We start from the raw sequence: 15122 nt of genomic DNA, 5'->3' as shown, positions 1-15122 counted from the left end.
AGCTCCGGATTCCGCCGCCGCCGCGTTAGAACAAGAGGATGTTTGCGACGACATTCCCTTTAAAAAAATCAAATTAGAATGTAAAGAGGGTTCCGATAAGGGTATTCAAGACGAAAAATGGGTTTCTGGACTTAAAGTTTCGCACAAGGAAAATATTTTAGATCCAAAAGGGTGGTTATGTTCCGATATTGTGAATTATTCATTAGATATAATCAAAAAGCAGTTTGAACATATACATGGGTTACAGTTAACAAATCTTGCACCAATATTTGACGTACAAACTAAATCATGGAATTGCGATAAATAATTTGAACATACTCAACCACCTTCAGTTCAGATACATCATACGGGTAGAAGTCATTGGGTAACATCTTTTCAAAATAACAGTAACGAAATTTGTATTTTAGATAGTCTTAGCAAGAGCAAGAACCAAACAGTAAACACACCATCTCTTGAAATTCAACTTTCTCTTATTTATGGGCGTGATAACACTTCAATACCTATTAAGATTTTAGATGTCCAACAACAGGAAAATAGCTATGATTGTGGACTTTTTGCAATTGCTAATCTTGTAGAATTTTGTTTCGATCCCGCTCATTCATTCCAAATTAAAACCTCTTTCAAATCAGAATATATGAGAAATCATCTTGTTGAATGTTTAGAAAATGGTAAATTTGCAAAATTTCCACAGAATTCATCACAAAGTTCTGACACTTCAAATCTAAAACATAAGATTTTAACAATTCAGTGCTGTTGTTCTTGTGGGTTTCCAGATTGGGTGGATGAAATGGTAGGTTGTGATTTTAAATTAGGGAAAAAACTTTGTAACGTTTGGAAACATTCAAAATGTGCTGATGTAAATAATGATTGTACAGATTGGCTTTGTAACGACCATTGTCGTGAATAAATTTGAGAAATATGTGTTGTTTTATTGGAATGTGTTGTTTTAATAAAGTCCCGTTGTGTTTTTAAAATTACAGGCGTTGTTCACACCTCTTTGTATTATGGCTTCTTTACCTGAGCGATACTTGGGTGAATCGATTAAGATTTGTAAATTTTGTGTGAAAAATTCTCATTCCGGCAAAGGTTTTGAGCATTTAGTATTACTTTATCATACAAAACTATATATTTTCTGAAAGGTATATATCTCAGGATGAAAAAAATCTTTACCGAATAAAAAAATATTCGAGGGTATTAACGATACAGGTGATTATGTTGGAATGACTGCACGATAACGGCATTCTTTTTCAACGAAAAAATTTCATTCCGGCAAAGGTTTTATATATCAAATCAAAACATATGGATTCAATTTTTACATGTTTCAAAGATATGGTCGTAATAATTAAAAAAAATCGTGTCCGAATGAAAAAATGTTAAAAACTTTTTGAGATATTAACTGTTTTATGAAGACGACTACCTCATTCCGGCGCCTATTTTTTACGACCATAGCTCATTCCGGCAAAGGTTTTGCATATTAAACATTTAATTATCTAAATTATTTTTATATATTTCGATAGCCCTATATCCATAGATGAAAAAACTGAAAACCGAATGACGATAGCTTATACACAACACAAGTTATCGACCTTTTTATACATGTCACTACGTCTATTCCGTCGCCATTCCGGCGATTAGTCCTCACCCATAAATGTTACGTCACCACTTTCATGGCCGCCTGGCGCATTTTTCAAAAAGATTCAAAATAAAAGACGCTTGCAGGCACTGGTACTAACGTCAATGAACAATGGGATTCATAGCGGATGTTCTTAAATCGTGTTTTTCAAGACTTAAAGTTGCTGATTTGGAGCAACTTATTAGACAATGGGGATATTTGAACAATGACGAGTTAAGCCAACTTGACTTCTCAAAATCAAAACTCTGTGTCTTTCGAGACGTTTTGAGTTTCTGTGAGGTAGGTCTTAGCTAGATTTGTTTAATGCTATTTTTGTGTTCTACGAATTTTGTGTAGCGGTGCGAGGGTTTCTCCTCAGACACATGTTATTCTCAAAAGCTCTTTAAACAGCTTTTGAAGTAAATTGATAAAATTTCTTTTAAATAATAAATAACTTCCATGCAAAGTACAATCCAGTGTTTTTCCAGTTTCTCTATATATTTTTTCTTGCCATTATAGGACAAGAAAAGACATATAGAAGCTTTAAGAAAAGTAAATGACTTGGACTTAATGTGTAAGTTGTGTAAAGTCATTGATCTCTCATTGTGACATACATTGAATTTTCGGATGCAAGACGTTTTGGGACCTGGTGTGAAAAACATTTAGGGATCTGGGCTGTGTTTTACAAAAGAACTTACGACTTACGACAAAATTTATGAACGCTAATTAATCATCTACTAATAAATAAGTTATTCTTATGGCTGGAACATATATAATTATGGGAATTGAAATATTTGTAAACAATAGTTTTATGTCAATTCTGTTCTTTAAAGATCATTTTAAGAGGCTTTAAATATTTACTGTTGTAAGTTCTTTTGTAAAATGCAGCCCTGGACGTTTTGGTTCCCGGATCTTTTGGGACTTACATTACAACATTTCAGGACTTTATTAAAAAATGAATAGACTAAATTAGTTGTGAAAATGTATTATTATGAATATTATCATGTTTTTTAAAGTGAACAAGTGAACAGTTATTATAATATAACACTTGATCTATTACCTCAGCCCTGTTTTGATTCATTGATTAAAAAAATCCAAGGAGGCTGGAGGGAAGACTTACGATAATTGTTTTGAAAACAGTGAAGTCGCACCTTTTACATATGCCTGACCTGACCTGTCATACTACGTGTACTGAGGTGTTAATTATGGAGAAACCAATGAAGACATTCCCCTGTCAATACACACGAGCTAACATCTAGCTACCATATCAGACACGAAACATCTTATCATGACCCGAAACACCTTATCATGTCCCGAAATGTATTGGTCCCAATATGTAAAAAATTCGATTTTTCAAATGCCAGATTCTGCAGTATCTTGTTTTAACATTAAAATAAAATAGGACTTGAAATTGAATTGGTTAAGAATCACATTATTTATCTTTTGGTAACAGGTACTGTGAAAAACTCAACAAAGAAGAAATGGACCATGTATAGACTGCAAGATAAAAAATCAGGTACTTTGGAGGTGGCACATATCAAATATCATTTTAGTCAAATTTTATCAAATTTGAAAATTATCAACCGGTGAATAATATTTTAATTATTTACTACTTTTATCCACATTAATATCAATAGGTGTTTCTTACCACCTTAACAGCAATTTTGATGTGAGTGACATAATTAAATAATATATTCTCATTGTAAAACTTTGTCTCATCACCCTTGATCAGGCCAAAATAAATTTATTGTTTGTTTGGAATTGCCTACTGCCTCATTGAAATAACCCCCCACCCCCCCCCCCCCCCCCACCCCCAAGAATGATAAAATTTTATCAGCAGAAAAGAGTTTTTTTTATTGAAGAAAAGAATGACAAAAAAAAAACATTTCCACTGTTTATTGAGATTTTTATTTGAACCAATTTTTTATTAGTTAAACTTCCAGTTAGTTTTTTAATCCCTCCCTTCCTCCTGGGTCTGAAAACTTCCAGGTGGCAATTCCAAACAAACATTTTTTTTAAGGATGGTTACATGTCCTTGTCACTTTAATTCAAGCTTGATTATAGTTTTATCCTTCCTTTCAGCAATATACATGTACAATCAGAGAAATTATTTGATTGAATAATAAGCTTATTTTAGTTTCTGTTGCTATAATAGGTACATTCCTTACTTCTCTTGCAGGGTCAAAAGAAAATTGGTTTTCTGATCCAGAAAAATTCAAAAGGAAACTTCAACAACAAGTTGACCTCTACTTTGATTCAGTAAGAACCAGGGGACAATCTCAATAAACTTATTCTGTTGTGCACCGCCTTGTATATTTTCCACTGTGCACAAACACACAAGAAATAAAACAAGTTACTACAGTAGTTTCAATCATTAATTTTGCAAAGTAAAAAATCTTGAAAACAAATTTCTGATGTATACTGAATAAAACTTAAAATATAAAGGTATACCTAATAATTTTTCCTTTTTTGATACTGTTAATTTTACAGAGTGTAATTTGATTTTCTGGATCAACACAGTAGGGTTTTTTGAATCCATATCAATATTTTCTGAAACTGATGACAAAGCTTTGTTCATGTTTGATCTTGTTATCTGCACCTGTCAACTATACATAACCCGTCACTTTGTACCATGTTACTGTTGCGTTAATATATTTATCAAATTTCCACTGAAGGCTGCCTCTGTGTCTGTCACCCTCCAAGATGGTGCTCTGTGGTGCAGACTATACCTCCCTTCAGGAAACCACTTCATGACTGCCAATGCTGTGTACTTGATTCACTACCCCAACTCCCATTGCTTTGCTATCTCCGCCTTTAAAGTGTCAGTCCAGAATTTCTTGTTCCAGGTTTGTGAATTGTCATTGACAAAATTTTTAAGAATATGTATACAATATTTGTAAGTACGTGTAAAACCAACTTAAAGGGGTGTCATTAATAGTAATTTCTTCACAAATAAATGAAATTTATGAAGTATGAATTACTATGTGTAATGTAACATAATCATACATTTAGAAAGGTTCCCAGTATTCCTCTTAATATTCTTCATTATAAGGGTGATACAGAGTAAATTCATTTTTCATCAACAAAAAGAACAAGGATAAATGCTAAGTAACTTTTAGTCTTTTAGAAGGTTCCCCTTATTTTTTCAATATTTGCATATTCATTGTTTCCCACTTTAATTCCATGCGGAGGAACTCAATTATTTTTCTATAATCGCAATTGCTCTGTCTGTATACTATGAGGTTATAATGGTGTGTCGTCATCTACTTTTCCATGACGTTATAGATTTAAACCACTATACGATACATCATGTGTTTTTCTCCAACTCCTTAAAATTGATGTACCTGGTATTTGATTAAAACATGTCTTATAATAGCACTTTAAAGGAATTACTGTTATAACATATCTTTGATTCTGTTAACAAATCTATGTGAATTAAAAAGATACATTACAGTCTGAATGTTTATTTTTGATGCAATAGCTAAATGTCAAGGTCTAGGGCTAGGCTAATACAGGGTATTTGCGAGTGGTAAAATGCAAAGATAAGTAATAAACAATGATTATTTAGTGAACATGGTGTTATGAATAGCAACTGCTCTGCTGGCATATGTTCCATGTTGCGCTAGCTCGCATCATGGAATATGCGAACAGAGCAATTGCTATTCATAACACCATGTTCACAAAATAACGTTGTTTATTTCTTAAATGAATGGGCAATATGTTATGAACTTCATTTTTCATAGAAAAAACATAACTCTGATAAATGTTAAGTGCTTCAATTGTCTTACAGTGTCTGTCCAACTTATTTGGCTACCACACCCTGACCAGCATGAATTTGTCGGGCCTACAGTATAAGTCTCTGTTTCAACTGGCCTTCAACAAGTTGGGAGAAGTGAGTATATCATGTATGTGTTACTTAAATATGCTGTAGTTCTGATTATTTGACTAGTGCTTGTGTTTTATATACAATAACTATTGGCCCTATACATGTATTAACATTTGAAGGTTCCTTAGAAATCATTAATTATTTTTTCATTTGTAAAATTTGAAGGTTACTTAGAAATAATTATTTTTTTATTTCTTCCTTGTGGTTTTTCAGCTCTTCTTTAATTTTTACATCCATATAAGCACTCTCAAGGGAGGGGGGGGGGGGTTCATTTTGATTTCTAACCTTACAATTTTTGGCCAAAAATGGTATCCAAAGATTGATTGATTGACCTAGTAATGAAATATTTAGTACAAAGTAAATTCAGAGACTAAGAAATATTTGCTTCCAAGTAATGCTGTCTTTGATGAAGTACGTATAAGAATTGGTTCTGCAAAAGTCCTTAAAGTAGATCCAGTGTTCTGTGAAGTCACACTTTTTTGTAAAACTTTGAATTCTTTAAAAATTGTGCAAGATAGTTTTATTTATTTTATGTGAATATAATCACATGATTGTAATTGGAATTATTGGTAGGTTCAAGATAATTTCGCACCTAATTTTATACTAAATTTCAAAATTTTTATATAGTTTATCTATGCAAAGGGGAAATAACTCTTTTTCTGACTTTTCTCTCAGTTGTATGTCTAAATGCTATATTTTTTCTTACTCCAATGATTAATTTTAAAATATTTTTGTAATTTTAGCTTTCTGATAAAGTTGACATTAAAATTAAAGAAGAAAAACAAATTTCTGCCTACAACTTTCTGCCTTACTTTTGCTCAATTGTTTTGTACTCTGTCTGAATTATTAAAAGCTAAGCTGTGTCCTTTCTTTGTTGTAGACATCCTTTGGAAAACTTTCAGATGTTCAGAGTCTTCCCTTCATCAGTAGACGCAAGCGGAAAGGTATGGTTGTGATATACATGTAGCAAATGCTAGTAGTTTATTGATTTTTTTTTACTTTGAGGACCTTTATCATCCCTGCAAATATTATTGTCATTTAAATTTTAGACCACATGGTTTTATTTTACCCTTTCAGTTACGCAGTAAAAATCGTGCCTCGTGTTGATAGTGTATTTCATAGAATCTAGGTACTTGTAATCAGATATAAATTCTAGACGTTTATTGATTTTAAACTTTATCTTTATTAATTGGTGGATAAAATGTGTTCTAAAAATAAATGTGACAATACAAAAAAATAGGTTTTTTTTTCTGCAATTGCAAAAATTAACATGGTAAGTACGTGTAGCGGACCACCCCCCCCCCCCCCCCCCCCCCCCCCCGGGTCTATTTTCGAACTGCGCCTGACCTAGTAATAGCATCAATAGTAAAACAGACTATACTATTTTATGCAGAATGTTCCTTGAAAATGGCTCGATATACTAAGTTTTTATGCAAAACATACACCCATTATTTTTTTTTTAAAACATGGTATTGCACACGACAAAAATCAAACATGGCTATGATTTTATTAAGCAACCCAATGTTTATATTTTCAACCACTCTACACGTGGTTGAACACGAATGATAACTCTGTTTTGAATATCATCATTTAATTTAAATAACCACTTGATGGTGAAATAAAACATACACCTTAAAAAAGATTTTAATGTTTTAACATAAATCAAAGAAGGATATGATATGAAAAACGACCAGTACTCACATATTTGAGAATATTATCTGAGCACTTATACTTCCGCTCGAAATTTCACAGGAACTGAACAAATCTTGGTTAAGTCTTGTGAATTTTCATTCGAGCACCTCTGGATTTATTATATACTTAGCAACGATAAAAAACCCATTCCGTACACATTTACAGGGGTGTTTATATGAATTTTTAAAAAATTTAAAATGTCTTTTTTCAAAATGCTTCATGTACATGTTCAACACACTGCGCTTATGTTTAAAACATACGTGTAGCTGCTAAATAAATAAAGAAGTTTATTTTTTGAAGAACTGTTATACAGTGCAACTACTCTTTACTTTATAAACTATTTTATTAGGGGGGATGGGGTCTTTGTATGCAACACTTTGAAGTTGTTCTAAATGTTTTGTTTTGCAGCAGAAGAAATAGAACGAGAACCAAACCTGAGGTCAGAGGATGTCGCCATGAAGCGTCATAGATCTCTAAGTTTGGAGGCGGCCTTTGGGGAGTATCAGCAGCCTGTTTTGGAATCTCTGCGATTTAAGGTATTAACTCCTGCAAGTGTGTGTTTATTTGTTTTGTATTTGGTTACATTTAACTCAGCACGTTTAGAAACTTAGAAATAAATGGATATTTTCATATCCACCTATTACTGATATTAGATGCAAGCACCCTCCTTTTAATATCCATTTAGTTAAGTAATTTCCTTTCTTGATAATATTTTTGAAACGGGACAACAATTTTAAATAATATCGATTATTTTGTTGGTATGATTCAGAAAAGGGATATTTCAATTCTTAGAATAAAGAAAAATTGTGTATATTTTCATTTCCATGTTTTTTTTTCTCACTGTGCTTTACTTCATCAGGTTGAAGCAAAATTTATGGGAAAGAAGAACATTGAAAACTTTCAAGATGATGGAGAGCCATTTAGATGCTGTGTAAAGTTTGAAGGACCATCAGTTTTGGATGGAGTTCGGAATTTAGCAAGTTGTGGACTAGCCAATGAACCTCTTCCTAAACATCTACTCAGAGTGAATTCATTGGGAACAAACAATTTTGTGCTAAAAAGTAAAGAAAAGTCATGATCATCAAATGGACGTGGATGGACATTTTTACTGGTAAACGTATCAGTGAACTATCAACAAAAAATTGAGATTGTGATTTGGCATGACTTTTATACGACTTCTTACATCAGTATTGTGATTGAACCTGACAGAGTTTTATATAGCTGTTTTACTTGTTATTATTTTGTTACTTAAAAATAAATTTTTCTAGCACAGTTAACATGTTTTTGATTTTAAAATTTAGATTTTATATGATTGTGGTGGTGTAAAGGCAATATTGATACATTTGATAATTTTCTTCCTTATTTTTTCATACATACATACAGTTTTCTAAGATTCCTTTTAAAGAAGCAATTTCAGACTTAAGTCAAAATTTTAGTTAGGTATAAAATGATTGTAAAGTTTATCATCAAATGACGATTGGAATTTGTAATTAACAATGTTATATCAAGACACTTTTACCGTAATAGCATTTCAATTTTGACCCTTTGACAGTGGTTTCAATGAAGAAACATTAAGATTGTACAATTTTGGACTAAGTCTAAGATTGCTTCATGATTCTGGGGCCAGTAGGCAGTTCTGAACAATTTATTTTACTGAAAATCATGGAATGGCAGGGTTTTTTTTTAACAGTAAATTTTCCAGACAGTAGTTCTCAAAATGCAATGCATGCATAACGTACATTACCAGGTAATTGGTTTTAATAAATCCATACACAACTGACACCTTGATTTATCATGCAAACAATTTTATTTCAAACGATCATGATACATGCAGTTCCACCAAGAAAAATTTGGTGGATTTCACTGAAGATAAAGCTCTATAGTAAAACTTAAAGGAATATCTTTATACAATAAAGATATCCAAGCATTCTAGAATTTGGCACACTGTTAAATCCTGCTTAAAGGTTATTTAAAAAAAACTACTGTGCTAAAATCTATTTATCAAAATAATATGTGTGTTAAATTGAAAGACAGTGGGTCATCAGCTTATTGTGCTTTAAAAGGGTCCTTTTAAAGACTGCAGAACTCTAGTCCAAACTCTGAATTGAAAAACACAAGGGGATCCACAACAAATTCGTCACTTGATGTCAGGGAGATATCAGACTCAAAGGTGTCCTTGAAGAGCTGGTTGATGACACTTTCAGGGAATATGTCTGCAGAATGCCCTCGAAGGATTTTGATAGCATCCTCCATGAATTCTTCATGGTCTGCAGTATTCTTTGACCAGACCTGTGTTAAAAAAAAAAAGAAATGAACTATACAAAACATCTACCAGTATAAATTAACATACATGTACTTGCAAAATTTTCAGGTGCAAACTCAGGAATTTGTCGAAAAGGGGAGTTCCTTTGGAGATATTTAAATTTTTGCAACTTGATTACATAAATTTATTGATATATGTGTGTATATTAATTTTTCAGGTGTTTCAGACCCCCTTCTTGATATGCAAATGCACATGTACAAGACTCAACACATAGTATACATTTATTTAATATATTTGAACTTTGATGGTAGATAAACAAATAAACAGAAGAAATTACTTTTTTGCCCGGTTCTGACTCGATTTGGCAAGTCATGTCTGCAGCCTCTCTATTGACCTTCTGACGTTTCAGTGGACTCTGCTTTATCTTATTTTCAATGTCTGCACTTTCAGTTCGCTTTCTCTGGAGAAATAAAAAGAATTATTATTATCAATTACAGCCAACTTCAACCTGGAATGTTGTTTTGAAAAGTATTCAGCAATAGCTATACATGTATATACCTTGCGATTTGGCTGTCTTGTTGTAGAAGTCTGCGTTTCATGTTCATGGTCAGGTGTGACTTCAAGTCCTGATTTTTTATCAACATTTACTTGAGCAACATGCTGTGCAGCATCACTGAACTACAATATACAGTACCGTAAATGATACAGAAATGAAAGCCAAAAGACAGCTAAGAGTTAAACCACTTTATCTTTAGATTTTCTGAATAAAACTATAATTACAAATTACGTACCACCTCAGCTGCAATAGCCCTGCTTCTTTCAGCTATTAAGGATAAGGAAGACGACTCTACATTTACATTTGTAAGTTGTGTCTGCTGCACGTTGTCTTTTAGGTTTTGCTCAATATGCACCTCTGGTTGTGTTGTCGCAATGTGAGATATCAGACCTGGCTGCTAAAAAAAAGGAAAACTTTTATAAGTTAAGGAAAATGATTAACATTATTTAATATGAAAGATATTTAATTAGACATTTATCTTCACAAATTACATTATGAATAATCCAAAGACTTGCACTTACAAGATTGGTTGAACCAGGCTGGTTATGGTCTGATACATCATTGGTTGTTACTCCTTGTATAGGCATTCCCCATGTGTGTGGTCCTTGACAGTCAATACCCTTACTGAGGTCATACATGTTTTGATCCTGTCCTTGTTTTCTTTGTGGAAAATTGATTTCCTGAGGGGCATAACTGATCTTGCAAAGAGGACTCTGTCCAGGAATACTGATAATTTCCTGTTGAACAGAAATGCCTTCTTCCTCTATTCCCTTATGAAAATTGTCTTGTGTTCCATAGGAAATACTAGAATGTAATCCTTGGACACTGCAAATGCTCTCACTTTGCATTTTGTGAGAATAATCAATTCCCTGGGGAATACAAATAATCTCATCCAGTGTTCCCTGGTGGTCCCATTTTTCTTGCTGTAATGTGCCTTGGGGTATAATGACACCCTCCTCTTGTGATCCCTGGTCCATACTGAATCTCTGAGGGCTACAAATGATGCCATCTTGTGTCTGCTGGGGGACTCTGTTTCCCTGGGGGAAATAGGCCATCTTTTCTTGCATCCCTTTGGTCACACTGAATCCCTGAAAGTTATGGAGGATATCATTTGGTGTTCCCTCTACTACAGTGATTATCTCTTCTTCCTCTTCATGGTCACTGATTCCCTGTGGGATACTCATGATGACTTTTTCTTCAGTTGCCTGGGGGCAATAATTTCCCCTGGGGAAACTGGGGACCATTCTTTCTCTATGGTTACTAATGGTCTCTCTATGGGCAACATTTGTGGTCTGAGGAATGAATTGTGCCTGTGCTTGATTTGTCAATTCCTTTGAATAAGGCACACATGCAGGGAGGAAATTCTCAACCTGTCTTTGAAATCTCTGTGAATGAAAATGATGGTCTTAATTTATAGAATTTGGAAAAGAAAAATGTTATCTGTAAAATAAGATATATAAAATTATAAATGAATGTACCTGATGAGTTTGTCTCTCCTCTGGTTGATTGTTAGACCAATTAATGCCACCTGCAGAGTTTATCAATGTGCGATGGCGGGGAAGCACTGTAGAGGCTATGAAGTCTTGGATTTGTTTGTCATCCAGCACCTGATTTGTCTAAATACAAATGATTCCAAAATCATTGCTTTATAAAGAAATAATTCTTTTATTTTTTGTATAAATTTTAATTTTATATTTTTACATCAACAGAATTTCAATTTCCTTTAGATATTAGTCTTTCTTTAGGGTAGTTTTTCTTTTAATTCAATAAATATATGTATAAAATCTATATACCGTAGTTACCCGGCTTACCCCACATTGTGCCACTCTGTCTACTCTTTGAGTCTGCCACGTGTTTTGTAACACTCTTTGTTCATTGCCTGGATGAAACCTCTTTCTAGGGGGCTCAACCTTTAAAACACCAAAGAAATTGATATTGTCAACATCATTGTTGTTTTTAACTATAGTTTCCAAAAAAAATTACAAATCAAAATATAACAAAAGAGAGAGAAAAATGAAAGAAAGAGGAAAAAGTGATAAAGAAGTTTAGAGATTTGGAACTGAAGAGTACAGACAGAAAAGAACTGAATTCAAGGTAAGGGAAAGGGGGGGGGTGAGTCTTCACTTACATTTTAAACCTATATTTATCATTTTTTAAAATGAAAAGTTAAAACGGAGACCTCCACATAGGTCCCTTGTGTGATGGGCCTGGTCAAGAAGCTCATCCCTACAGGCCCCTTGTAAGCACCAACTTGTCCAAGGACACTTTCAGTGTACAAACACTGCTCTTCCATTGTCTTCTGCAACGAAATTTTGAAAATAAAATAAAAAAATAGGTATAGTATATTTGTAATAGGCATGTGTGAGGGAAGGGGACGCTGTCCAAACTGATTATCTTTTAATCAAATAAAGAAATGTAAAAATAAAAACTAAATCCCCCCTTTTTTAACGAAAATTTACGAATTTTTATCAATATAAACTCAAGTAAATAATTTTTTGATGGACCACAACGTTGCTAAGCAGCCATTAAAATTTTTAAACGTTAGTCGTTATACAAAGTCAAAGGAAGGAAAAGTTGTGACAAGTAGTGTCAATCATTGATTTCTACTGATCATATGCCTTTTAGTTGTGAAAAGGCTAATACATTAACAACAAAAATCCAAAAGGAGAATTGCAACAATTCCTACGGCGTTTCATTTCAATAGTGAAGAAATATTATGCTTTTGGCTCTATAAAAAGCTCATTTATTTTGTGATATGATAAAACTGAAAAATAATAACCCAATCAAAAACATGTCGAATTCCTCAATAAAGTTGTTTACATTAGTATCTGTAAAGTTTGTAGTTGGAGTTTGAACAAAAAATGAGATGAAAAGATGACCTTGGATACGCGGGGAAATCGGGCATCTTTAACGTAAATTAATAAATAAATTTGAACATTACCCTTTTAGATGTAAAACTGTACATTTCTGTAACTGTCTTTGGTTCAATAATATCGAATTTTTCAGAAAATGTTCGCTCAGCAAAAAGCACGTCTTCTCTCAACATCTGATGCTGACACACTGGTGATGTATCCAAAACACAACGCAAGTCTTAGCAATCGTGACGTCATCGATGGGTAAACAGCCAATGAAAGCTCAGAACTAAAAATACATTAACGATGGAGTTTCCCTAAATATCGTCTGCTATGTTAATATTCTAAAATGTTTAATGAAATTAACACAATATTAAGGTATTCAATGTATAATGAAGGGATATTGAACAATTTTGAATCGTTTTAAACCAGTTAAGAGTAAAAATCAACAAGCATCAAGCATTCCATGGAAAGTGGAAAAATTATTTTTTGAAAAGCTGCTTGTATATTATTGAATTTAATCTACTTCACACAAAATCCCTGATAAACAATTATTTTTGTCATACTATGGGACTGGTATCCAAGGAAATTTATTTCCTTAGTTACGGGTGCACAAATCTTTGAAAATAAAACAATGATTTTAGCTAAACATCTACGTAAATTATTCCTTTACATGATATTATATAGTATTTTGCTTTTTGTATTTATTATAAGATTGAGTTTTCCCATTTTTAGGAAAAAATAAAATTTTAAAATATTTCATTGTAATTGTTGCCATGACAACAGGAGGAGAACATGCATTTAGGCGCTTATCAATTTTCAAAAATTGCACATCTTTATCACTTTATATGCAAAATCTACAACCACTCCTGGAAAAATAAATTATGTATTTCTGTTAGTGATCATCTGTACTATAAATATGCAAAATAAAATACATAGGCAACTTTGAGGGGGGAAAGTTGTACAAGGTTTAAAAGTATATCAAATTTGCATTTTAAGCTTTTACAAAGGGGTAATGGTAACATAAAAACCAAGTATTATTAAATTGAATAGATCATATTGTACCTTATTTTTAAAATATTCCCTGGTTCAAGATGCACAATAAGTCAAATTTTCTATTTTATAAAGTTTTTTTTTAAAATGACATTTTAAAGATCAATCATTTTCATCTAAAATTAGAAAACATGGACACACGGACGTAAGGGCAAATATAAGGTAATTAAAATACTTATTTCATTTATAAATGAGGTATTTTACTCCTCAATGTGGTTGAATCATAAATTTAGTGAAAATCTGCATACAAAACAATCATTTAAAATATTATGTACCAAGAAAAAGCAAGGAAGGAGGTCAGGTTTTACCCTCTGAGTTCATTTTATTTGACCTTTTTGTACTTAAAGTGCAATTCTCAACATAATAAAAAATGACTTACCGGTAGATATCCTTGACAAAAAATGTGAACAATAACATCATATACCAATATTGTTTTTCATTATATAAGTACTATAATGATGGTCAGAATGAATATATAAAATAAATATATATATAATATATATTTTGTTTAAGTTGCATCTTTCCTGACCTTTTTGTACTTAAAATTAGCCAACTTTTAATAATAAGTGTGATTTGAAATAAAAGCTTTCTAAATGTTTAGATTTCTTATGATTTCAATGCAGTTTTCTGGATATTTTTGTTTTCCACTTCATAAATAAGATATCATATATAAATGTTTAGAAAGAGGGCTTTAAATGTAAAATTCTTACAAAAATATTCGAGGTTTTTTCTTTTTATTTGAAACAGTTTACACTAAAAGTCTATCACCTATAAAGCTCTCTGAAGGGCGCGTAATTATTTAAAATGACCTCAGCTTAGAAGAAAGATATGCTCTTCATCTCTAAATGTAATACTGAATCTCCAGTCTACTCTAACATGTCTAAGAGATTTCAAGTTGTTCTGATAAAATCAAACACCAATAAGATTATTGGGGGGGGGGGGGGGTGGAAGTCCATCATAATTCATTTTTCAATATGTATATTTAAGAAAAAACATTGCTGCATGAAAAAGTATGTGCAGAGATGTTATTTAAAAAGTGAAGGTCAGAAAAAGAAATCAAGGAGGTAACTTATTCCTCAGAAGGCGAAATATCCAATTTAGATGTTCATCTGATTATCATATTATTTTATAGTTGAACACAGTCACCAATAGTTTCTTTCTTTCACTGATATCAGCCCGAATCATATTTGGATGTAACTATAACAAAT

The 15122-nt window shown here is 32.4% G+C and overlaps 2 protein-coding genes across 2 annotated transcripts; one reads left to right on the top strand and one right to left on the bottom strand.

Annotated features, from left to right (window-relative positions):
* The first annotated feature begins 1663 nt into the window (after window positions 1-1663).
* On the top strand, window positions 1664-8467 carry LOC128186478 (centromere protein N-like). Its single transcript, XM_052856256.1, has 9 exons — window positions 1664-1912; window positions 2132-2186; window positions 3066-3128; window positions 3792-3871; window positions 4288-4458; window positions 5403-5504; window positions 6379-6442; window positions 7599-7726; window positions 8050-8467. The coding sequence occupies exons 1-9, from the start codon at window positions 1745-1747 to the stop codon at window positions 8266-8268; spliced, it is 1050 nt and encodes a 349-aa protein (XP_052712216.1). The 5' UTR covers window positions 1664-1744; the 3' UTR covers window positions 8269-8467.
* Window positions 8468-8600: 133 nt separating this feature from the next.
* On the bottom strand, window positions 8601-13099 carry LOC128186479 (uncharacterized). Its single transcript, XM_052856257.1, has 9 exons — window positions 12951-13099; window positions 12189-12308; window positions 11821-11919; window positions 11488-11625; window positions 10531-11394; window positions 10245-10406; window positions 10012-10131; window positions 9791-9913; window positions 8601-9479 (listed from the first exon to the last, which is right to left on the bottom strand). Exons 1-9 carry the CDS (start codon window positions 13053-13055, stop codon window positions 9261-9263), a joined length of 1950 nt encoding a protein of 649 aa, XP_052712217.1. The 5' UTR covers window positions 13056-13099; the 3' UTR covers window positions 8601-9260.
* Between the last annotated feature and the right edge of the window lie 2023 nt (window positions 13100-15122).

This window comes from Crassostrea angulata, chromosome 6 (assembly GCF_025612915.1).
Source record: "Crassostrea angulata isolate pt1a10 chromosome 6, ASM2561291v2, whole genome shotgun sequence".
NCBI lineage: Eukaryota > Metazoa > Mollusca > Bivalvia > Ostreida > Ostreidae > Magallana > Magallana angulata.
Note: the sequence above shows the minus strand (reverse complement) of the source record. Positions and strands in the feature narration are given on the sequence as shown.

Excerpts from the sequence above, each read along its gene's own strand:
- LOC128186478 (XM_052856256.1), top strand. The coding sequence starts at position 1,745 with ATGGGATTCATAGCGGATGTTCTTAAATCGTGTTTTTCAAGACTTAAA. Across the intron at positions 3,872-4,287 it reads TTGACCTCTACTTTGATTCA|GCTGCCTCTGTGTCTGTCAC; the intron begins GTAAGAACCAGG and ends TTTCCACTGAAG. Across the intron at positions 6,443-7,598 it reads CAGTAGACGCAAGCGGAAAG|CAGAAGAAATAGAACGAGAA; the intron begins GTATGGTTGTGA and ends TTTGTTTTGCAG.
- LOC128186479 (XM_052856257.1), bottom strand. The coding sequence starts at position 13,055 with ATGTTGAGAGAAGACGTGCTTTTTGCTGAGCGAACATTTTCTGAAAAA. Across the intron at positions 11,626-11,820 it reads ACAGAGTGGCACAATGTGGG|ACAAATCAGGTGCTGGATGA; the intron begins GTAAGCCGGGTA and ends ATTTGTATTTAG. Across the intron at positions 10,407-10,530 it reads AGCCTGGTTCAACCAATCTT|CAGCCAGGTCTGATATCTCA; the intron begins GTAAGTGCAAGT and ends CCTTTTTTTTAG.